The sequence below is a fragment of the Rhinolophus sinicus genome, chromosome 14, assembly GCF_057876585.1.
Source record: "Rhinolophus sinicus isolate RSI-liver-muscle chromosome 14, RSI-T2T, whole genome shotgun sequence".
Lineage (NCBI taxonomy): Eukaryota > Metazoa > Chordata > Mammalia > Chiroptera > Rhinolophidae > Rhinolophus > Rhinolophus sinicus.
This window is the reverse complement of record NC_142514.1, coordinates 160913219-160940246: the sequence shown is the minus strand read 5'-3', so window position 1 is coordinate 160940246 and position 27028 is coordinate 160913219. Positions and strand designations below refer to the sequence as shown.

General features: G+C 34.1%; 1 protein-coding gene across 6 annotated transcripts in view; it reads right to left on the bottom strand.

Moving 5' to 3' along the window:
• Positions 1-27028, bottom strand: part of METTL15 (methyltransferase 15, mitochondrial 12S rRNA N4-cytidine) — a 181157-nt gene that overhangs the window by 151794 nt on the left and 2335 nt on the right. For 4 of the 6 annotated variants that reach the window (XM_019749183.3, XM_019749182.3, XM_088791710.1 and 1 more), the window contains exon 3: positions 23590-23870. In XM_019749183.3, coding sequence (XP_019604742.3) covers positions 23590-23853 — 264 coding nt within the window. In that variant the 5' untranslated portion in view covers positions 23854-23870. Of the gene's footprint in view, positions 1-23589; positions 23871-26752; positions 26778-27028 lie in introns of those variants that run through there. The other 2 variants (XM_088791708.1, XM_088791711.1) reach the window with 2 other exon arrangements.

Genomic DNA, 27028 nt, shown 5'->3' with positions numbered 1-27028 from the left:
TACACCTGCTTCCCACCCCCCTCCAACCACTATTTCTAATCCAACTGTTCCATGAGACATTTTTAAATCAATTTTTCTAAATATTCCAAGAAAGAAAAACTTCCAAAACCCTACAAAATTGACAAACCTTTTGTCCTTTTCTTAAATAAGATTACTCTTAAGTAATACTCCCAGGAAAAAAAAGGATTTTGTTCCTTGTGACATGATATATTTTAACATATACCACATTATTAAAACTTTTAATTTTGTAAGATTTATAAGCTTATAATTCATTTCCTTATACATCATTATTCCAATAGGTCTGTAGACTTCCAAATCTGAGATGAAAATGCAAAGTTAAAAAATATGTCTTCCCTTTAATTATATCAAAATCATATTGATCTTTAGAATAAGTACTAATTCAATATTTTATTCAAATAAAATATGTTCAGATTATAATATAATACCGTGGGAAAATAGAAGCTTTTGAAATTTGATTTTCACAAAACTTTTAAAGAACTTGTCTGTGATGGCAAAAAACAAGTAAACAAACAAAAAACACTGTATTGTGTATCAAAGATGAAGAAATAATTCTCAGATAATGTACCACATGCCACATTAAAGTGAATTTTCAAAGGAGAGATGATTGAAAAACTCATTTTAGGGTAAATATAAACTTAATTATAGTCTATGAAAATGTCATGGGGGAAAAACCCCACAGCATTAATTTAAAAGCAGCTGAAATTAATTTATTGATTGGTTTAATGGATTCATTTTCAAGATTATTAAGGGCTCATGATAAAACGAGAAAAAAGAGATAAACAAATTATTATCTACCAGTTTAAAACATAGTCTAAGTAATGTATTAAGGTTAAGGGAAAAGAACAAATTGGATTTTATGAAATATCTAATTTTTCTCATATAAAAATGATATATATATTTTAATATAGAAGAAATGTAACAGTAAGAGATGCCACCCATGCATATAATCATGATAAAATTACATAGTGCCATTTAAATCAGCTGTGACCATTACAGTGTTCCATTTCAAGACCACGTCTGTTGCTGTGACCTTTATCAGGCAAACAAAAAGATTTCATTTTTACAACTCTGACTTCTCCGCAGGGATACTCAAGAAGCATAATAATTAATGCTAATCATAATGATTTCCATCACATGGGCATTTCCCGTAGGACACAGACGGAAAGTGAAAATATCTTTCACAAAGCATGTATACTTCAGGAACGACTTCTAATCTTTACTATCAAGGATGGGGTTTTACTTCTCAAATGCAGCTAAAAACCTCATTTAATTCCTTGGTAACCATTTTTTTTATCATCCTAAATTTTATGTAAAGTGAAAAATACTGTTCCATATTACAAATGTCACCTAATTTTAAATAAGCACAATATCAAAACAGCACAGCCTTACTAGACTTTAAACATTAGTGTTTTAAAAGCAATACTTCTGACTGATTAGGATGACCACAAGCAAACTGCTTATCATGCAGGGACTCCAGTCCCGCTCCCCCACAAGAACGCAGGACATGGTGAGGCCAAAAGGAACACCCACAGAGCCATAGATAGGGGAGTCATACCACTATATTCTCACTGGCGGCTGGGTTGGAGACACAGGAAGCAGGAGCCACACAATCCGCAACATGCCGTCTGCTTCTCTGCCAACCAACCAAACCCCAACGTAGCCACAGCAGTTACTGGTAACAGCTGATGGCCAACTAGTCACAGCTGATGGCCATCTACTACCCGAACCAGCACCTTTCCACGTGAGGCCGAGAACCTGGAAACTTCTCTCTGGGACTCTGTCCCCACACTGCTGTAAATAAGATGATTCTTCCAAAATAACAAAAACTGCTAACATTGGACAAAGGTGAACCTATGAAAAGTTTTCAGTTTGAACAAAAGATGTAACTGCACGATTCCACCACATTTTAGTGCATTTGGATATGTTTCAAGAAAATACAGAAATCCAATTATTACATTTTTATGCAACACATTCACTGATGGCAAGAAAAAAATAGAGAAATAAACATTTAAATGAGGAGTGAAAGGATCAAGCATTTGTACCGGTGTTCGTATGGAAAAATAATGTTTGGAAGTGTAGTAGAAAGGAAGGCAAATGCTTAGGTAGTTAAAAGAGAAATTATGCCAAAATTATGCTCTCCATCAAATCCAGGAAAAGAATTCTTGCTGTACCAGACACCAAGCGTTAACATAACCTGGCTACCAGTTATGTATATCTAGGCTCAGGGTGGATTAGGGAAAGAAATTAATAAGGCCAGGAGGCTGAGATGATAAGAAAACTTGACTGCTGTGTGTGACTGCGAGTTTATATCAGGATTTTACCTGAGATTTCGTTGCCAGTTAATTCTCTTCCTCATATCCCTATGGTACTAAGTCACTGTGCACAACAGGGCCGCTTTCCTTGGGTCTAATCTGCATGCTACTTTGTGCCTTCCTGCACCTAACCCAGTGGTGCTCAATAGTGGCATTCTGAAAATGTGTTTCGGCTGCAACAAAGAATTGGAGGCTGTCCCTAGCATGTAAACAGTGAGATATGGGAATGCTGAATGTCCTTCCTGCAATGCACAGCATAGTGCTCCAAAACAGCCAAAGTTCTACATGACACACAGTTCATGAAGGGGGGATGGGGAAAAGGGAGGACAATTACATCATCCTGAAACCAAACTTTATTTTACATATCATACAGTACTTTTTACAAGGACTTAATATACACTGAATTTTCTAAGAATGAAACTTCTGTGTGAATTGAGAGAAACTTTGCCAAAAATAGCTCTCCATTTAAAATCAAGTCACAGTTATAATCCTGTTTGTCATATTGAAGTGGTCGATACAATACTGCTGTCAGTCTGCATGTTGTATTCAGTTATTTTGTTTTTAAGTACAAACCTCTGATACTTTGACAATACGTCCATCTCGAATCCAATGACCTTTACATCTCACAATCAGTTACTGGACCTTTTCATCAGCTCAACATGTTCTAACTGAAATTTTAAATTCAAACATTCTATCTTTCACCACAATTACTCCAGTTCTCACATGTGTATATACACTTAGGTTCTTTTTCTCTCTTTCCCTCCCCAAACCATTCCACCTACTCACTGTTTCATCCCTCGTGTTTCAATTATAAAAATAATCAGAACTATCACTTATGGAGTATTTACTATGTGCCAGGCACACTTTACATGTAAACTTTACACCTCACAATATTCCACTGAGGTAGGAACTATAATTACCCCACTTATAGATGAAAATTGAGGCACAGAAAGATAGTGTAACTTGCCTGTGATCACACAGCTAATCAGCAGCAGAGTTCCAGAGCGCAAGATCTAATCACTACACCACATTGCCTCATTTCTCAATGACCATTCTAAATTTTCAACAACCTCCTCAAACCCATACTTCATCAATTTCTTCAAGCAACCCTCAGATTTATAGACATTATCTTTGATCTCATCCTGAAGAGAAACATTCAGACCAGATTCCTCTGTTTTGCTGACCCATTACCTACAAGCTTATCTGCAATCACACCCATCCTCACTTCAAGTTCCAAGGATGAATGATTCTCCTGGATTCAAGGCCACTCCTATACCCTGTGCTTTTGAACCAAGACTGTCTGACTATCAGACATGCCCTCTTCAAGCTTCCACACTGGTCTACACTATCCTCACAAACATAATTAAATATCTATTTACCTACCTACCCTCCTACCCACCCACATGCACACACATGTACACACAGACATAACACCCTCCACTGACATACCAGTTCTGACAATTAAGTTCGTGAACTTGTTGCAACGATGTTGCTAACCTCTTTTGATATCAGAGGGATTATTCATTATGAATTTGTATCAACTGAACAAACAGTTAACCAAGTTTACTATTTGGAAGTGCTGAAAAGGCTGCGTGAAAAAGTTAGATGACCTGAACTTTTCACCAACAATTCATGGTTCTTGCATCACGACAATGCACCAGCTCACGCGGCACTGTCTGTGAGGGAGTTTTTAGCCAGTAAAACAAATAACTGTATTGGAACACCCTCCCTACTCACCTCATCTGGCCTCCAGTGACTTCTTTCTTTACCCGAAGATACAGGAAATATTGAAAGGAAAATACTTTGATGACATTCAGGACATCAAGGGTAATACAACGACAGATCTGATGGCCATTCCAGAAAAAGAGTTCCAAAATTGCTTTGAAGGGTGGTCTAGGTGCTGGTATCGGTGCATAGCTTGCCCAGGGGAGTACTTCGAAAGTGACCGTAGTGATATTCAGCAATGAGGTATGTAGCACTTTTTCTAGGATGAGTTTGTAATCTTAACTGTCACACCTCATATAGCATAAGAAATATATTCAATAATACTGTAATAACTATGCATAGTGTCAGATGAGTACTAGATTTATCAGGGTAATAACTTCATAAGGTACATAAATGTATAATCACTATGTTGTATACCTGAAACTAATATAATATTGTATGTTGACTGTAATTTAAAAATAAAACAATTATAGTTTTTTTAAAAAGCAAAATAAATATTCAATAAATAAAATAAAGGCTACTGACCTGTTGTGTAAATGAATAGCATTTAAGAGCTCTCATTTCTGTGTCATAATACAGAATAATAAATTAACATAACAAAAATAAAAACCATCAAAGGGTAATTGATGTAGTATAATCAATTTAATGTTTATCAAAGGCTAATTGATGTAGTATAATCAATTTAATGTTTTTGTACTATCCTAAAACACGATTAGTACAACTTTATATTATAGTCTAAAAAGTTCTGTTGATGGTCAATACATCCTCAAATAATCTAAGATAATTAAATAATAAAGCCTTACCTATAAAATCTGAATGATCAGAAAACTCATTTCAGAGAATTTAGTTTGCCCACTTACATTTTTATAGAAAATCACATATCCCCAAATTTAGCAAAGAGAAAAACACTGAATGTATAGTATAGTCTCTGTTTACTTTTGAACTTTTATGTAAAACATTAAAAAAATAAATCCACAACCAACAATTCATGTAAAATGTCCATGGCAAAAAAATTTAAGTTCATATCTCTATCATTGTTATTATTTGAGAGAAAACAATACAAAATATGATGTGCAATTTTTAAGAACCTTGAAGATAAATGTTTATAGCAAGCACACATATTGTATGTTCACACTACATTTCAAAAACTGTACTCCCTGAATGTCTCTCTTAAACAGCATGCAAACATTACTTTCAATTTTGAGCATGATATAGATTTAAGTTAAATTATTCTTATTTAAATATTCTTATAGACTATGAATGTGGAATATAGTACCTAATAATAATATGCATTTATCTAGAAATTATGCTATTATTTCTGGTTAATTGATTGTCTACTCTTAATTTTTTTTAACCCAATCTATGAGTACCATCAGTACATAAACATGGAGACAAGGTTTGTCTTGGTTAAAACAGTAGCCAGAGAGCATTCAACGAAACTCACACACACAAAGATCTTTCCCTCTTCTCCATTAGGTATGAACATTATAATTCATTAACAAGGTCAGGAAAGATCAAATTAAGAAATCACATTCACATCTCAAGTGGGTGTTCCTTGTCCCTAAATTATACCAAACACAGGCCAGTCTCTGAAAGGTAATAAACCAACTAATAGGATGAATATTAGCCCAAGGCATTGAAGCTATAAACACATGAAAACAAATAAAGCAAAATTCAAATAATGGACCATAAATGGGTAACCTCATGTTGCAAGCTGCCAACTTTTAACTGTCTGGGCAATTTCTTCTGTATACTTTTTTGTAAATAAATCTGACAGAATGGTAATGATAAAAGTATTCACTTGATTAGTTGGATCTATGGGGATCTACTATGGGAATTAGTTGGATCTACTGTTTATTCTACATAAAACAATAATAATGTAAAGCCTTCAAATAAACTAAAGTTACTTTACAAGATTTAGATTTCTAGATGAAATACAATAATGCACATATTGTGGACTATCAACTGTGGGTTGTGGAATTTGGATGAAATAGTTAATTATAGCAGGGGAAGAGTTAATCTAAATACAAGTAACAAATCAGTCCAGTTATTGAAGGTATTAATATAAATCATTTTTACCTTTTACCTGAGCTGTTCAGAGCCAGAAAACAGCCTTTTCCTTCAAGCCCTGAGCTAATAGGCCCAAAATAATGAAGTAGATTAGACTAGGAACCCATTCATATACCTACTTACTTTACATATCTACAAAATTGTTCTCATCCCTTCTTTTTCTGTCTCCCAACTTTTTTTTTATAGCTTTGATATTCAATGTGTTTTCCAAGGTTTTCTTCCTTCTGCCTTGACAATCATTATCTGTTCTCAAGGGTTGAAATACCACCTGTGTGGTACATTGAATCTCCATAAATCTCTAGTTCCTACCTCTCCGAGGAACTACCTCCAGTTCCTACCCCATTTCTGGTAGTGGGCATTTCAAATGAACGCCCCATCTCTTCAAACCCAATTGCTTATCTTTCCACTCTAACTCCAAATGAGCTTCAACTCCAGAAATCCAATGCCAAATCTGAGGGCAATGAGGAAAAGAGAAGTATCAAGGTTCCCCAGTCTCCAACATGACAAAGTCCCATATCCTTACCATGCCTTACACATTGCTTCGTGTTCTAAACTTGAGCAAATGTTTTCTCATGCCTTTTTGCCTTTGCACGAGTAGTTCGCTGTACCTAGAACTCCCTTCCTCTCCTTATGCACTTAAAAAAAAAAATCCTCCTTATTTCTGAAGATGCATGTTAGCCTTCATCCCCCCTATGAAACCCCAGATAGAAGAAACTGATTCCCTCACTATCATCTCAAAGCTATCTATGCATACCATCTCTCTGTAACAGAACATTTTATTCCTGAGAGCTCTTCTACTGTGGGCGGGTTTTGTTGTTCCTTTTTTTTTTTTTTTTTTGTATCCTTAGTACCTAACCCAGTGTCTGATATAAATATTATGTTCAGTAAATGTCAGCTCTGTTTGTGCTTTTCACCTCCAAAATATCTTTCAAATCTGTCCAATCCTTTCCAAGTCCACAACTACCGTGTTTCCCCAAAAATAAGACCAGGTCTTACACCATATTTCCCTGAAAATAAGACCAGGTATTATATGAATTATTGCTCCAAAAGACGTGTTAGGGTGTATTGTCAGGGGATGTCTTAGTTTTTTACGTACAAACTCCATTTATCCAAATACAGTCATGTCATCTTCTTCTGGAAAATCGTTATAACATACTAAATGTGTCTGTCTGGGTGACGATCTTAACTGGGGCTTATTTTCGGGGTAGGTCTTATTTTCAGGAAAAAACGGTATCACCACTCATTAGCTTTAGTCTGGACAAGAGCCTCATGATGGTGTGGACCTACCCATTCTCAATAGTATAGATGGAATTTTATTATTATTATTTTTTAAAGGCAAACCTAATTATCTGTGACCTCCACCTCCCTCTCCAGGTTCATCTTTCATTACCTCCCCTTTCCATTTGCAGCTCACTCAGTGGCTTGCTTACAAATCCTTCACTCTTACCATTCTCCTGCCCAACATTGAACCATTACACGTATTGTCTCTTTTCTCTGAAGCGTTCTTTGATCTTAACCTACTTAATTCTTGAGATTCTTGGCTTTTGGTTACTTCCCTCTCAGGCAAGCCTCACTAAACCTCCGTGACCAGTTTAAATCCTCGTGGCACCACCACACATTCCGTTATAGCAGTGGACAGTTCACATTCACCTGGATGATTATTTGGTTCACGCCTTTCTCCCCTATTACACTGAAAGTTCCTCAGCAGCTAAGAGCATGTCCAATATTGCTCCATGTTGTATCACTGGCACCAAGAGCAATGCACCGGTTATAGAGTAGAAGCTCAGTATTTACTGAATAAATGAGGGAATGATCTCATTTTCACACTGAAACTCAGACCTAACAGCTCACTGTCATTTTTTCACTTCTCCCTATCCTTTCTTCTCTTCACCCAATCACCTGCCACATCTATCTCCTCAATGTCTCTTTACCAGTACCTTTCTTTTCATTTCTCCATTCAGTAATTATTTCAATCAATTTTATGGGACACCTTCTACATGGCAGATTTCAGCATTGAAGATATAGTTGCAAAGAGACAAAAATCCAAGCTTTCATGTAGCTTATATTCTAGGATGGCAGGGAGGAAGGGCAGGGGGAAGGGTATGGGGAAGGGGCAACAGTTAAGCAACAACATGAAAATGAAACATACAACATGCTAGTGATAAGTGCTAAGGAGAAAGAAAACAGAGCAAGGAAACGGGATATCAAATATTGGGGGATGGTAGTTGAAATTTTAGGTAGGGTGGCCAGGGAAGCTTTCTCTGAAAAGGTGCCATTTGAATAAAGACCAGAAATGAGGGAGCCAGTCACGTGGATATCTGAGGGATGAGTACACCAGGTTTACTGACTTAATAAATGTGCTATCTACCTTCATGTGGAAAATCCCCAATTTATTTAGATTATTGCTATTAGAAAATTTAGTGGAGATGACCTTGCTAGAACTGGGCATACTAAGAAATGACCACCAGCAGAAAACATAAAAAGGCACCCAGAAATACATAGCCATGTAAGGATTTAAAGAAGGGAGAAATGAAGACACTTAGAATATCACTGTTATATAGGACAGAATAAGAATGGATATTCAAAATTACAGTAGTACCTCAAGTCAAGTCAGGAAAGTTTAATTTAGATGCATATACTCTAAAGTAAGTAAGTTTACATTTTCTACAGATAAGATTTTAAAAGACATTTTATCCAAAGACCAACACAAAAGAAGTGAACCGAAGCAGTTATAGCACTAAAAGCGCTATCTGGAATACACAATAATCCTAACTCAAAATCAAACCTAAGTATTAAAGTGGTTTATTACTGTTTTCTCATTTAACTAACTCTTGTCCTCCGATCACCATAGAAGTACAATGAAAAATATCAGAACTGCAACACTGTGGTTAACGTGCTAACCTGACATAACGAGCCAGAGAGGAATGCTCATTGAATCCTATAGAAAATGTAAATTAATATCTTGCTTTTCATATCATAATGCAAATGAATATCTGCCTTTTTATATAATAAAATCTCCTACTTTATGGATATAAAGATGAAAATGAAACATATACCATGCTAGTGATAAATGCTAAGGAGAAAGAAAACCGAGCAAGGAAATGGGATATCAAATATTGGGGGATGGTAGTTGAAATTTTAGATAGGGTGTCCAGGGAAGCTTTATGGATATAATTACATATTATTAACTAAATTAGAGTTTGTTCCCATTTCAGCAAAATGAACATTCATAAAATGGATTACTTTTGACGTATCATTAACTATTGGTTATGTTAACAATATTAGCAACATAGTTTCCTACCCTACAATCCAGGTTGCCTCTCCCTTACTTTCTTTAGGAAACTGTTAAGCTATTGTTGGTGGGTAACAGATCATATTCTTTTTTGTTTTCTCAAATAGAAAAAAGAAATTGTACCCTGCCAAGATCTGAATGTTTGTCTCCCCCCAAAAACCATATATTAAAATCCTAACCCCCAAAGCTGATGGTATTAGGGGGTGGGGCCTTTGTGAGGTAGTTAAAGCATAAGGATGGAGCCTCCATGAGTGGGGTCAGTGCCTTATAAAAGAAGCTCCAGCAGGATCCCTAGCCCCTTCCATCACAGGAGGACACAGCAAGAAGGCACCTGCTGTGAACCAGGAAGAGGGCCCTCGCCTGACCATGTTGCCACTATAATCCTGGCCTTAGTCTCCAGAACTGTAAGCAGCAAGTGTCTGTTTTTTATAAACCACCCAGTCTGTGGTGTTTTGTTATAGCAGCCCAAATGGACTCAGACATACCCAGTGGATGGTCAATAAACAGTTATTGGTTAAGCTTGCCATGAACACATTTTGATTTTTATGGTTATCAAGCACATTTTTATTTTTATGATTACCTCTTTAGAAGGAATATTTTTCGCAAAATTAATGTATTAAGCATTTATAAAAACAGTTACTTTTTGGATTTTTTTTTCCATATGTAATTATAAAATTAAGCATGTCAAGTCAGACAGCTTGGGTGTAAATAAAAAATTCAGAATAGAACATACTGAAAACAAAAACAAAATGTCAGAGTTTTAGATGGATACTTATTTATCTTTATCCAATTGCAAAAGGCTCAGGAATAATACGTTCAGCATAATCGAACCAGAATGATGTCAATCTACATATAGAAGACTTTATAGGAAATGGAAATTTGACATTAACACCACTTCTCACTCACTGGCTTTCAGAAGGTCTAGTCACAATTAAGCAGAAATGACTGAAAGTCCCTGACAGGAGTTTCCCAAAGAATTTCCAATACTTTGAATAAATGCTGAATTTTTTTTTTTTTATTTTGTATGTTATCCATCATACCTTTAAGCTAATGGCTCTTCAGGGGGAAACGTAATAACTGTAGGAAAATCTGGGCAGTTTTATCACTATTTTAATAACATGATGTTACAAAAATAAATATTAAAACAAGAGAAAATGAAACATTTCTCTCTCATAGTTACCTCTATTCTCCCCTTGAAAAATCTCACTTTGTATTTAAATTCTAAAGTAGTCCCTAGCAAAAGAAGTTGGTTTCATGTTCATTCATTAAGGTAGTTTGCTACTTTGATAATTTTAAATAAAGCAAAATCAAGGCTTCCTATTCAAAAATGTTGGTCTCACATGTAGTGCTCAAAGAAATTGTCTTGGTGAGGATTCCTGGTACTAATGGAAAAGTTAGTCTTCATGGGACCATGATGAAAGTCATTTAAAAAGGGGTGGGGGGGACTGAATTTATTTTAATTCTTTCATGATTTCTGTTACAAAGGAAAAGTAAAATCAAAACCATTGAAAAGAGACATATGAAACGGAGATGCTGAAGAAAGATGGAAAAACACAGAGAAGATGGCAATTCATGAAGTTTGCTTATTTCCCTTTTTAGTATTAACACTGCCCCTTCAAAGCATCCTCTTACAATTTCCTTGCCTTGACACCACCCTTTCCCTCTATATTCATTTCTAAGTCTCTGTCACTTAAAGGCTCTACTCAATTCATTCTATCTTTCTTTGAGCAATGTATCTCTCTCTCTCTCTGCTGTCATTATAAAGTTTCCTTGCCAGAATGAAAGATCAATCTGGAACAAGCTCTGAGAAAACCCAGGGAGCTGACCAATGAAGTGGGTTGGGACTCCTGAGCAAAAGCAGCGTAATGTATTCCAAATGCCTGAGCACTGACATGGTCCCTAGTGCACTGTGGAGGCTAGTGATCGATTCTCTAGGGCCAAGGCCAAACCTGCTGACCTAAGGGATACAGGGCCTAATACAGGTCCCAAAGGTCTTGTAGGCTGACCACTAGATACATAAGAACTAACACCAACAGTCTAGGAAAAAAGCACACTGTATAATCTGATTATTAGCTAGAAGTATTCAAATCCAACCAGTATCATTTATTACTACATGGTTCCATTAGAACAGAAGCACTGGAAACATTTCCTCTCCTTTCTACACATAACGTGATACTTTGTACCAAATGCTACTGAGATAGGTACTAATGAAAACCACAGACAATAATATATGAAAGTGCTTTGCAACTGGTAAAATCTCATACAACCCTATGTTGTTATTATTAAAAATATTCTTCCAGCATACACTGGCCTCATGTGGAAAATCCTCCATCTTTATGAATATATCCAATATCCAGAGTTAATTTGTTTTGCTTTCCAGAAAGAAAAAAATATATACAACAAAAGAAAAAAATTAGGTTCTATCTGGAAATTTAATTACAAGTATAGAAAAATACTGTCTACCACACAGAGAAAATTAATATGAGAAGGATAAAAAAAATGCTTAAATTAGATATATGATGTAACATCTCATATCTCGAAGATCCAAACAAACCAAGTAAAAAGTTTATAAAAATCAAGAGAAAATAAGGTCCTACAAAAAATGCACATACTTTCCAAGAAAATCTTCACCAAGGTAAAATCTTTATATGTACATTACCTCCTGATAAGTGGTATTTGCTTCACCCAAAGGAGACAAAAATGAGCACCCACAAAAAAGTAAGAGAGAGAGTTCACAGAACATTACAACAAGATGAGTCACCATTAGCTTTGCAACTTGGTTTATCACAAAATAACATTTTAAGTATGCTACTTATAGCTCAGTAGTTTGTTATATGAGGAGAAGGTAGTGGAAGAGTTAAAATGTTAAGAGAACTCACAAGGTCAAGGTACCTACCAGTCTTAACAAAAATAATACTCAATACTTAGAAAAACAATAGGAAAAGACAGAACCACTGAACTTAGCCTCTCGCGGTAACTGTGATTAGACTATTGATCAGGGACTAGTGCTGACCTAAATAGAGAGTAACCAGTACCCAAGATGACTCATGTGAATGTGCTTTGTGAACAGAAAAACCTCACTTGTTTCTCCTTCTCTTTTCTTTCTATGAGCTTTGGTACAGAATGGACCTGTTTTCTTCCTGGGTCTCTTACTTACTGCACTAGAAAAATGGTTTTTAAATCAATTTTTAAATGCAGTATATATGACTGATTTTTCGACATGGAAGAACATCATTTTTCACAACCATGGAACCATATTTATTTTGAGGTTATATTTAAACCAGTAATTTTTAAAACTGCAGTTCTCTAATTTAAGTTAAATTTTAAACAAACAAAAAAATTAATCTTTAGATTTTCATAGCGAAAATAAAGTGAAGATTCAGCTTCTGGATCACAAAAACAACCAAATTATTTGAAGATAATTTAAAGACATTGTGGATAGGTCAAAGAATCTAATAAGTTATTGCTCTTATTTATCCATGTCCTCCAGCTATAATTCACTTCTAAACTTCAATGAAGTGAGTTATATCCATTGATAAAAATGTATTAGTTCAATGGTAGAAAAGCAAGAATATTATCATGGACACTAGACTCACTGGAAAGGGTGGGTATACATCCAAGAAACACACTGCAATTAATAAAGAATTCAATATAATAATTAATATAGGTATACATATTTATTTATATAAATGTGTATAAAATACATATATAATAAATATTTTAAGTAGTACTACATCATTATGGAAAAAGAAGCATGAATAAGTTATTTCCCTTTTAGTTACAAACAATGCATTCACTTCTAACATTTTAAACAATTGTTAAAGAAACTATAACATTTTGGGCATGATTGAGTAGTTCATTTAGCTATAAAGACATTATTTCTTTATATATATCAAGTAAAATTTGAAAAAGTAACCAGAAAACTCATTTCTGCATCAATTTTTCGCATTTCTTAAAACACGATATAAGAAAGCATTTTATAAATAACATTAACTATATACTTTCCCATTAGAGAAAAGATGCTCAATTTACCAGTGGGATGGATACTCCCATATGTCCCCACCCCAAAACTCTTAGGAATTTCTCTATGTGCTACTTTGAGTGAATTAAGATGGAAGTAACACACAGTTTTGATGAGCTGTAACTCTAGAACAAAAAAGTTTGATAAAAAATGTTTTATTAAATGATCAAATATAAAAATTCCATATTTAATTATCTAATTGTTTTGTGTTCACTACTGTTGATTCCTGAAAGGATTTTAAATACCTTAACAGTATGTAAAATGTACATCACACCACCAGGTTGTTGTAGCCACCTATAAATGCTACTAATAGCTCAAGTAACAGATAACAAATGTCATTAATTTTGCATATAATAAACACAAAGCTAATCATGAAATCCAACACTAATGGTATTTTAAAATATATGTTAAAGACATACTTTAGAAGTATACGTGGGAAAAAATGTGCAAGAAATAGAGAATCTGTAACAGGAAAATAAAAAGAATTATGTTTTCTTCAAAAAGTTAACTAGCTTATAAAAATTACACGTAAAACTTATCATCTTAACCTTTTGTAAGTGTTCATCTCAGTGGCAGGAGTTAAATACATTCAGTATATATAATACATTGTGTAACCATCATGAACATCTATCAACATAACTCATATCACCTTGTCAAAATGAAACTCTGTACCAATTAAACAATAACTCTCCAATCCCCTACCCCCCAGCCCCTGGCAACAACTATTCTACTTTTTGTCTCTATGATTTTGTCCAAACTAAATACCTCATATAAGTAGAATCACATAGTATGTCTTTTTATGACTGGCTTATTTCACTTAGCAAAGTATCTTCAAGGTTCATCCACGCTGCAGCATATTCCAGAATTTCCTTCCTTCTTAAGGATGACTAATACTCCATCCTATGTATATAATACATTTTGCTTATCCATTCATCCATCAATAAACACTGGGGTTAATTCCAGATTTTAGCTATTGTGAATAATGTTGCTATGAACAGGGGTATACAAGTATCACGAGACCCTTCTTTCAATTCTTTTCTGAGTACATACCCAGCAGTGGAATTACTGAATCATATGGTAATTCTATTTTTAACTTTTTAAGGAACTGCCATACTGTTTTCCACAGCAGCTATACAATTTTACATTTTCACAACAGTGCACAAGGGTTCCAATTTCTCCACATCCTCACCAATACTTGTTTTCTGTTTTTAGCTTTTTACTTTTGTTTTTGTTTTGCTTTTTGCTAGTAGCCATCCTAATGGGTATGAGGTAATATTTCATTGCAGTTTTGATTTGCATTTGCCTAATAGTGATGTTGATCATCTTTTCATAAGCTTCATTGTCATTCTGTACATCTTTAGAGAAATGTCTATCCAACTCCTTTGCCCATTTTTGCATCAGATTGGTTATTTTTGGTTGCTGGTTGAGTTTAGAGGTTCTGTATGTATTCTGGATATTACAACTTCATCAGATACATGATTTGCAAGTATTTTCTCCCATTCTGTAGGTTGCCTTTTTATTCTGTAGATAGTGTCATTAGATGCACAACTTTTTAAATTTTCATGAAGTACAATTTGCCTATTTTCTCTTTTGCTACCTGTGTCTTTGGTGTTATAGCCAAGAAATCATTGCCAAATCTAAAGTTGTGAAGCTTTTCTCCTGTTCCCTTCTAAGAGGTTTTTTTGTTTTTTTGCTTGTTTGCTTTTCAGTTTCAGGTGTACAAAGCATCATAATATAGACATGTACACCCCTCACAAAGTGATAAGCCTCCTCCCTCAAGCTGCTACCCCCGACACCTTATGTAACTGTTACAGTAACATTGACTATCTTCCTTATGCTGTACTCCACCTTCTCAGAGTTTTACAGCTTTAGATATTATAAACATCTAATGGTCTTTGATATCTAATGGTCTTTGATCCATTTTGAGTTAATTTTTGTATATGGTGTCAGGTAAAGGTCCAACTTCATTCTTTTGCATGAGGATATCCAGTTTTCATAGCACCATTTGTTGAAAAGACTATCCTTTCCCCCACAGAATGATCTTAGCCACCTTGTCAAAAATGACTAAATATGTCAGAGTTTCTTTCTGGATTCTCCATTCTAGTTCATTGGTTTATATGTCTGACTTTACGCCAGTACCACAATTTTGAGAACTATAGCTTTATACTTAATTTGAAATCAGGTAGTACAAGTCTTCCAGGTTTGTTCTTTTCCAAGATTGTTCTATTTAAGGTCCCTTGAAATTCCATATGAATTTTAGAATGGGTTTTTCTATGTCTACAAAAAACATTGGGATTTTGATATGGATTGCATTGAATCTGGAGATCATTTATAGTATTGACATTTCAACAATATTAAGTATTCCAATTCATGAATGTGTTTCATTTTTTTAATGTCTTCTTTAATTTCAACAATGTTTTAGTTTTCATTGTACAAATATTTCACCTCCTTGGTTAATTCCTAAGCATTTTGTTCATTTTAATGCTATTGCAAATGCAATTGTTTTTGTAATTTCCTTTTCAGTTTGCTGATTGCTCAGTGATTTTAGTGTTGACTGTATCTGCTACTTTACTAAATTCATTTATTAGTTCTAACATATTTTTGAGTGTAAAAATCTATCAGGTTTCTACACATATGATCACACCATCTGCAAACATAGGTAATTTTACCTCTTCCTTTCCAATTTGGGTGCCTTTTCTTTCTTTTTCCTGCCTAATTGCTCGAGCTAGAACTTCCAGTACTATGGTGAATAGAAGTAGTGAAAGCAGTAATCTTTGCCCTGTTCCTTATCTTAAAGGAAATGTTTTCAGTCTTTCACCATTGGATTTACTGTTTTCACTGTGGGTTTTTATATAAGACTTTTAAGTTTAGGTACTTTTCTTCTATTCTTAATTTGGTGTTTTATCATGAAAGGGTGTGGAGTATTGTTGAATGCTTTTTCTGCTTAATTGATGTGATCATGTTTTGTTTTGTTTTTTGTTGTTGTTCCCCTTCACTTTGTTGATATGGCTTATTACATTTATCAAATATCTGTATGTTGAACCATCCTTCCATTCCAGGAACAACTCTCACTTGGTCATGGTTTATAATCCTTTTTAATATGCTGCTGAATTATGTTTGCTACTATTTTGTTGATAATTTTTGTGTCAATGTTTATAGTGTGTCTTTGTAGTGTCTTTAGTATCAAGGTAATGCTGGCCTCATAGAATGAGTTAGGAAGCACTCTCCCCTCCTCAGTTTTTTGGAAAAGTCTGAGAAGAGTTGGTGTTAATTCTTCTTTAAACGTTTGGTAGAATTCACCAGTGAAGCCATCAGGTCCATGGCTTTTCTTTGTCAGATATTTTTGATATCTGGTTCAATCTCCTTACTTGCTATAGGTATATTCTCTCTCTCTCTCTCTCTCTCTCTCTCTCTCTCTCTCTCTCTCTCTCTCTCTGTCTCTTTGTTGTTGTTGTTTTTCAATTTCTCTGTGATTTAGTTTTGGTAGAGTTTGTGTTTCTAGGAATTTGTTCTTTTCATCTAGGTTATCCAATTTGTAGGCATACAATGTCCATATAAATCTCATATAATCCTTTCTATTTCTGTAGCATTGGTAGTAATATTCCCATTTTCAATTTAGTAATTTTGAATCTTCTCTCATTTTTTCTTAGTCCATCGAGCTAAGATTCTCAACTTTGTTGATCTCTTCAATTTGGTTTCATTGATTTTTCTCTATTTTTCTATTCTCTATTTCATTTATCTCTGCTCCAATCTTTGTGATTTCTTTCCCTCTGCTATCTTTGATTAGTTTGTTCTTCTTTTTCTAGTTCCTTAAATGGTAAAGTTAGGTTGTTGATTTGAGGTCTTTCTTGTTTTTTATTGTTTATAGCTATAAATTTCTCCCTTAGCACTGCTTTTGATGGTGTCTTAAGTTTTATTATGTTGTGCTTTGTTTTCATTCATCTCTAAGTATTTTCCATTTTCCCTTATAATTTCTTTTTTGATCCATTGGTTAAGAGTGTACTATTTAATTTACACAAATTCATGAATTGTCCAGTTTTTGTTCTGTTAATGATTTTTAACTTCATCCTATTATGATCAGAGAAGATATTTTATATATTTATCTTTAAAATCAACTGTGATTTAATTTATGGCCTAACATATGGACTATCCTGGAAAATGTCCCTCTGCACCGCAGACAAATGTGTATTCTATTGTTGTTAGGTGGAATGTTTTGTGTAGGTCTGTTAGGTCTATTTGGTCTATTGTGTTGTTTCAAGTTTTCTATTTCCTTACTTGTATTCTCTCTGGTTATTCTATAGACTATTGTGAGTGGAGTATTGAAATTTCTAACTATTTTTGTAGTAGTCTATTTCTCCCTTCAATTCTGTCATTTTTGTATGATCTGACAATAGATGCATAAATATTTATAATTGTTGTATCTTCTTGATGTATTGAACCTTTAATTAATATATTTATTAACATACAATGTCCTCTTTTGATTGAATTAAAATTCTCTTGCCACTTCTATTTAATTAAAAATTAAGCTGAGATTCCAGGAAGACTATTGAAAAAAATAAAACATTGCATTTTGTAATTATTTATCTGTGTAATAAATAATTGTGAGGAAAAAAAAGGATACTGATGCTGCTTTCAAAGTTCTTCATTCAACCAAACACCTCACTGTTCCTGATTTTATAACTGATTTTATAACAAGTAAATTATATAAACAAATTTCTGCTATACAACACTGTTTTTTATCTGTTTTATGTTTAGGATAGACTGTTTATTTGAGCAAGGAAAAAAAATTCTGGTGTTGAAAATATGAAAAACAGTATTCTGTGGTTACACCATGGTACTTTCCTGGATGGAGAAACATAAAACACAGGTGTTAAATAGGGAATGTCAAGTGCACTAAGGGATAAAACTCTACAGACTATACCAATTTTCAGAACTGTCAGACAAAATTTTTTACCATTATATAATTCACCAATATCTAATAGCATTAATCATGAAAGTCATATCCAGTGTTGTTCACACCAGCTGGAGAGAGCCAACTGTACATATTTCTTCCTAATGCTACATTCCGTAGCATAAAGTTGGTAGCTTGAAGTGGGAAATCTGCAAACACTATAAATCAGGGCTTTTGTTTTTTTAAATCCATATCCCACCCTGACCCTCAGACCAGGTGTTAAATGTGTACCAGTGCAATTGGAAATATTGCAACCCAGAAGGTATTTTAATACAAAGATCACTTCACTAGCTACATGATTTTTTAAGGAAAAAACATTTCCAAATAAACAATGATAGAATAAAACATAAAATAAAAATTTGCTTCAAAGAAACCTACATTTTAAAAAATAAGGGAAAGGAAACACTACATCTTGAAACAGTCCATTCTGCCTGAAATTTTAATATTCTTAAAAAAAAAAATGCATCTCTCTACAGGTGCTATAGCATTGGTTCTATCTCTTAGAAAAGTTCCTAACTTTTTCAATAATTTCAGGTACGTAAAAGAAAATTAATTAAATTCCTCCTCTCTATGATCGATTGGCCTTTAATATTAAAAGAAAGCAAATATATTTTCTCAGGATTTTCTCTTTGCTGTTTACTCTCCATTAAAGATTATAAAGATTTTTTTCAAGTAAAAAAAGTGAAATACTGCTACTGATCTTAAAAAAAATCCATTATACAGAGCATAATGAATTTTTTAATAAAGACAATTATCATATCTGGTACCATGACAACTTTGGTAAAGCCAGTAATTATGAAATATTAAATGTTAGAATATTAATATAGATAAGATACTTATTTTGAATATTTATAAACCCAACCTTACAACCTTGGCCTGATATTTATGATAATCTATTTTGCATCGGTTTAGGTGCCAATTCATTTCTCAGCCCTAGTAGTACTGTTCCTTCACCAGTTTCTGCGCTGACTTCATCAGACTGGGCCTGCCACACTGAGGCTAGAATCATGCGAGTCTTGGCCCCAAGAAGCTAACTCAGTACCCAAGGCACATTTCTTTCCTTGGTGCCTCACATCTGTCCTCCTGTTTACTTTGATTTTTATTCATTCACTTGAAAATCATTATAAACCAATCCTGTTGCAGGTCTTGTGCTAGGCAGTGAAGATATAACGGTAAAGAAGACCAACACGTCTATGACTTCATGAAGGGCAGTCTACTAAAAGAGATGTCCATTGAACAAATCACATCATAAAAAAATCGTAATTGTAAGTTATTATAAGCACTATGAAAGAAAAATATGTGACTCCATGAATGTATAACATGGAGACCTGCCTCTTCTGGAAGCTCACAAAAAGCTTCCCTGAGAAACTGAAACGTGACTCAAGAGCTGAAGGATGGTGATGAGGAGAGTTCCCGACAAAGCAAACAGTATTTTTTCAGTTCCAGACATGTAGGTTCCACGTTTGCTGGAACTTTCAATTCCACTGTTGCAGTCTCCTGGCAATTTTCTCTTGAAATTTTATTGCATTAGCTTCTAACTTTGACGCTTCCAATCCCCATAATAATAACAGCTAATGTTCACGGAGCTCATACTATTCGGAAGATATCATTCTAAGCAATTTACATACATGTACTCATCTAATCCTCCCAGTGACCATACTGAGGTAGGTTGTATTTCTTCATTTTACAGATGAAGAATCTGAGGCATAGCCATGATAAATTACTTATCTAAATTACTCAGCTGCTGGTACTAGTCCTTGCATATCCATCACCTCCCTCATAATGTATCACTCTTACAGATACCCCAAGGCCTTAAGCTAAATTAGCACTACTAATGGCAAAGCATTCCATGTCCCCTATATCCTCCAACTGCTACCATCTTCAACTAGGTAGGATCATGCTTATTTTCTCCAATTTTCAGAAGTTAGGGATGAAAAATTGGCCAAGGTAGCTGATATTAAAACATCTCTAGGAGCAAGAAAAAGGTTTTTATAATAAGTAATACAGTCTTACAAAAAGTTATTGACCCAGAAAATGAAATAATGAAAACTGAGCAAGGAGACAGAATTATAATTTTTCTAATTCCTTCTGTATCTCCCAAAGGAGAAGAGGAATGTTTTTTGTTGTTTTTTTAATTCAAGCTCAAAAATATTTTGCATGTATTTGCAAAGCTAAATTAATTTGTTGTAAATTGGCTATAATGTAAAAGAAATTCTCCAAATCAATTGCTTCCTTGAGGTAAGCACCTTTCAATTACTAAAGAAAAAGAAATAACTATTAGATGACCAAGGTCTCACTCAAAACTACATTTAGATAGTTTTTAAAGTTCCCATTATGATCAAAACTTTAATTTGTAATTCACCATTGAAGGTGATGTGAAAAACAGTAATTACGGGAGTGATTGATACAAGTGAGTGTATGACTCATAGTTTGCAAAGGAAAATGATTTTGGGGAAAAGGCTCAGGAACAAAAGAAGCAAATAATGGATTCTGGAAGAAATGAAGACCTTTCCTGTCCAAGGACTGTCACCAGCTCTTTATTACTTGAAGATTAAGGGAATAGTGAATAAAGCTGTCTGCCAGACAGCAGAAAAGGTAAGTAATAACATTGTCTCTAAGTGTACCTCACATGAAAGCTTTCAGAAATTACATTCATAAAATTAAACTTTCTATAAAAAGTTACTAGAAAACCCAACTCAAATCAGAACAATGGAAATGTCAAAATAAACCAACATTACATTTGTCAGGAACTTGAACAGACTGAAACAGCAGGGTAGGCCAAGTTCTAAAATCCTCTCATTTTATTCCACTGGGTCTTAGGAAAAAGCGCAGATCCATTACTGATTTAGTAGGAGACTTAGTGGGGTTTGTTTTTGTTTGGTTGCTTTTCTACTTCCTGGGTTAATGCAAAATATTTGGTTTTTGCTACTAGAGATCACCTAATTCATACAATGAGCTTTTGGTTCTTGGTCCAGAGGTCAAATTCAAGCCACTAAATTAAGTTCAATGTTTTTTTGGTGTTTTTTTTTTCACTAACTGCTCCTCCCCTCTCATATGTACGTCAAATACATCATGTATATTTATATATACATTTTTGAAACTCACATTTAGGTATTGATAATAATTGTTACCTTAGCATTATGAATCTTCAAAGACAATGAAGAGAATTTCATTTTGATGAAGTCATGTTTAACAGGAAGTTTCATACAACTTAATTTTTTAATTTACATTTTCATGAATATTGTGGGAACTCTACTATGTGACAGCATTGAGCTAGATGTTTTATACATATAATCTCATTTAAAAACACTGGATTTACTTTGTTACTATATATATGCTGGCTGAAGAGAAGGTAAACAGAATATATTTATGATGAAGCAACCTGAGTCGTATCACTGATGGCTTGTACACATGAACAACATCCAGCCATTCTATCATACCTTATGCATATAGCTCAGCACTTGGTTCATAAAAACGGTCTGCTCTAACTTAAATATAAAAAAAAAAATTAAGAACCATATGTGTGCACGTACATACATGCACATTAGACAATGGATTCAAACCTAGGGAGTCCAGTTATAGAATCTTTACTCTTAACTACTAAACCATTATATGTTGGGAAAAGCAGCAAGGTATTCTTTTAAAATGAAAGTAACTAATTTACGTAATAACAGTAGCTTCTAGAAAAAGAGATCATATTCCTGAAGTCAGTATCAGCATTAAGTATCAGCATTAAGTTATAAAAACACATTTGAAGAAAATTTACTGTAACAAAGATTTTCTTTTCCTTTTATAAATGTACTTAATTTTCAGAAAGTTTCTATCTTTTTCTTTTTGGCTGTCATATCACCTAACATTTTTGCGATCGCTTTATAGATAATAAAACATTTTCATATCTAAAACCTTATATAATCCTGCCAACAACACTATAAATAAAGCAGGTGTGATGGTTAATTTTATGTGTAAATTTGCTTGGCCACAGTACCCAGACATTTGATCAAACATTATTCTGCATGTTTCTTTGAAGGTATTATTTTAATGATTAACATTTAAATTGCTGGACTGAGTAAAGCAGATAATGCTCCATAATGAGAATGGGTCTCACCCAATCTAATGGAAAGCCTTAACAGAACAAAAAGGAATTCTGCCAGCAAACTGCCTTGGGATTATAACTGCAACTCTTACCTGCGTTTCCAGCCTGATAGCCGACTGTGCAGATTTTGGACTTACTTACCATTTATAATCACATGAGTCAATTCCTTAAAATCAATCAATCAATCAATCTCTCTCTCTCTCTCTCTCTTTCTCTCTCCACACCCACACACACACACCCTGTTGCACATCCTGTGTTGGTTCTTTTCTCTGAAAAACTCAAATAAGAGGGTAGTTGAAAACTAAGTCTAAGAAAACAGGGAACAGGAATTCAGATCCTTACTTTTGTCTCCAGTCATTCCTGAAAAGACACTAAAATTCTCAAGAAGATAAATTGGAATTCAGTTTCTATACCCTAACCACTTAGCCAGTGTAATATTCTTTTTCTTTTAAAACAGTTATTTGACAAAAAAACGAATCAGCTCTGGAAAACAGTTTGGCAGATCCTCAAAAGTTAAGCATAGAGTCACCATATGACCCAGCAAGGCCACTCCTAGGTATTTACCCAAGAGAAATGAAAACATATTGTCCACACAAATGTACATGAATATTCATAGCAGCATTATTCACAGTAGCAAAAAGTATAAACATAAATGCCATCAATTGAATGGATTAAAAAAAAACGTAGCATATCCATACAATGGAACGATTCAGGGATAAAAAGAAATGAAGTATAGATACATGCTATAATATGGATGACTCTTGAAAACATGCTAAATAAAAGAAGGCAGATGCGAAAGGCCACATATTATATGAATCCATTTATATAAAATGTCCATATCAGGCAAATCCATACAGACAAAAAATTGATTAGTGGTTGTCAGGAGCCAAAGGAAGGGGAACAATGGGGAATAAATGCTAATGGATATGGGGTTTCCTATTGCGTTGATAAAAATGTTTCTAAATTAGACAGTGGTGATGATTCCACAACCCTGTGAATATACTAAAAACCATGGAGTCATACACTTTAAAACTGTGAACATTAAGATAAATACATTATATCTCAATTTAAAAAATGTTAAAAAATAAAAAACAATCAACTTACCTGCCCTTTTTGTGGTGCCAAACAACGAACAACTTCATCCACCATTACTGGAATATGTAATTTAGTCATCGCTTCAGCATCTTGAGATCTGCGAAACTCCTGAGCTCCAGTTTGATCTGTTTGCTCGTGGGCTTCATATTCATCATATCTTTCTGCTGTAGCATGTATCTTTTTTGGCCAGACACCTAAATTAAACATGCCAGATTCCAACCAGCATGAAAGAAATTCTTTATAGGTTCTACAAAAATATGGGTATCGAAGCATTCTGTAGGTGAACAAATCTAGAAAAAAAATTTTAAATGTGATTGTTGGATTTTTAAAAAGAACGCTATATTACTTGGGGGAAGCAAGCAAGTATGCAACGTTTAACACAGAAAAAATATAAGGCTCATCATCCTAAACAAGTGAGGGTGACTGATCTCCTTATGCAAAGCAAGGAACCCAAAACAACCCAAGAAATAATCAGAAAATATAATTTTTAATGTAGCCTGATAAGCTCTAAGATCATTAATGTTTTAACCATCAGGGATGTGAAAATTGATTATTTGTCACTTTTCTGAAATACATTTTTTTTTATTTTAATTGTCTAAAGAATGGGTTCAATGCATTAAAACTGTCTATTTGAAAAGGCTATCTGGATGACAAAAGGGATTATAAATATTATCCTATTTTAAGATTGGGTGATATATATATATATATATATATATATATATATATATATATATATATATATATATATTTCTAGCTCTTCAATTTTTTTTTCTCATAATACTGAATCTTAATCTTCAATTTAACTTTGGGAAACTGTCCCTGGAAAAAGACTATGCATGTACATCCAAAAAGAAAGAGAGGTGATCAGTCTCCCTGATAGGTAAAAAGTCTTGCAGACTTATCCTGGATATTTTGACGAGATTCTTTCACCATGGCCTGTATCAACAAAGCAGTTTTCAATTTAAACTATAACTTTGTAAACAATCAACTATGCACACTTTGCCATTTCATACCCACCTTTGTTTTAATCGTCTGTCCCGTCCCCCAAAAGTAGCAAATAAAAAGTTGATATATTCCTTCACTTTTTCATACTTGCTCCACTTTATTCTGCAATTTGTACCTCTTTAAGATGCAGACGAAAAAGGTATTTATGTAAACATATTAACATATCTTTTGAAAACACACTTTTTACCCCACTGGTTGCAAGCAACATCTCTGATACTACTACAGTAAGTACCAAGATAACACTACTCTTCCATTCTCAGGGATTATGAGTTATTTAAGAGAAAGAGTACACCTTTTCATTCACAAAATCAACGCACACTAGGTGCTTAATAACTGTTTTCTGAAAAGAAAAAAAAATGGATGGATAAACACAGGTTCTACAGAATTAACTTTTTTATCAAACTTTGCTTTAGGAAATTTCACCTGTCTGACCAAAAACTACCAAAAACTCCATTCTCAGAATACTTCAAGAAACATAAATCCTGCTTCAATATGCCTTCTCTTCCTTTTGTAATAGAAAATGAAGAATAATGTTGAAAAGTTAACCACATGTAATCACTAGAGAAGAAAGAAATGCAAATAGGGATATATATATACATATATATATATATATATATGTTTGATATTATGTAAATATAACATCAACAAGATGTTACCTTGAGGATATGTCAACTTTACCTAATGTATAATCTATAAAATCATGTAGCATGGCACAGGAAAAACATGGCAAAAAAAAAAAAAAATAGACTGGAAATGAGTGCTTTAAGTAAATATTTGGTTGTTCGGCAGTGACAAATTAGACAAATGAATAATTATGCTTTATGTTTCCCATAAATCTTATACAAAGTAAACTCAACTATCCTCTATAATACTTCTAACATCTTTCAAAAATAAAATGTAACATTTATTGAGCACTTACTAAGTACCACTTACAATTCTAAGCACAGTACATGTACTAACTCATTCAAATCTTACCACAACTCTTGTAGGTATTATTATTTACATTTTAAAGATGAGAAAAACAGAAAAGTACTTTGCCAAAAGGTCACATACACGTAGCTAGAAAGCCATAAAACTGGAACCGTAACTTCAGCATTCTATCCCCAGAGCCTGTAATTTTAACTTCTATGCTATAAACACAGCCCACTGGCTCTATTTAATATACTTATGTAATTAAATCATACTTTAATTACATTGACTATGTATTTGTAGGATCTCATGATTTCTCCCGTTTCCAGAAAATAATACCTAACTGGAAAATAAGCCCTTGCATGATTTTTCAGGATGACATCCCCTGAACATAAGCCCTAATGCGTCTTTTGGAGCAAAAACTAATATAAGACCCAGTCTTATTTTCAGGGAAACACGGTATGTGTTTGTAGTATCTCATGAATTCTTTCCTTTTTCTTTAAAGAGTCAATGTATCCTATTGCTTGGTCCTACTCACTCTACTTGGAAATACAGTATACCCTAGAGTACCCAACACAAGACATACAATGTATAGGTCTAAATAGTTCAATCTGGAGTATTTAAACAATCTACATTGTTTTGATATTTAAAAAAAACAGGCAAACAACAACAACAACAAAAACATCAATTCCAATTTAGGAATCAGAACTACAAGGGAAAAAGCAAGTAGAACAGATAGAAAAAAATGCTTCCTTTGCCAGCATTTTTCTTCTGCATTCAATTTCTATGCATTTACTCAACTATGTTCAAGGTAAAAAGCCTAAAGATTTTATTATGCACTAATTGACTATTAACATGGGTCAACATGGAGAAAGGACCTCAATAATTAATTTTCCTCTTTGGATGTTTCCTTGAATACCTCCCTAAAAATGGAAGGGGTCAAGCTCTAAAGGGAGCTCCTTCCCTATCCTCTGCAGCCCAATCTCCTACCTGACAACGCAGTTGGCTAAGAAGCAGCCACCCTAAATGATTTAAGACAGTTTAAATTCCCTCTGGTCACTGGAAGGAAGCAGGGAGTCAGGAAACCTGGCCTCTGGATTCAACTCGGTTGTTTCCTAGGTAAGTCATTTAACTTTTCTCGGCCAGGGAAGTTCCACTGAAATTGTTGAGACCGCGAAATTGACCAGATTAACTCGTCTAATTGTGGAAACACAAAGGTGAGTGGTACTTCTGAAAACGACTTTCTCAATGATCCTACCAATTGCCATCTTTGCTGTCAGCTTTCCCCGCAGGGAAAACTTTTGAAAACTTCATTCCAAAGGCCAGAACCCGACCTGGAAGCGGGCACCCAAACGCAGAGAAAGTGAAAGTTCTAAAGGGAAGAGGGGAAAACGCATCTTTTTGCCGAAGAATTACACTCTGACGAGGAAAACTGTTTAGAAACTTCTGAACTCAGAGACATTGAGTGTGGAGAGGAAGCAGGAGCAGGGGCGTGTGTTTCCTTTGTTCTGGGCGAATTCAGCGATCCCTGGAA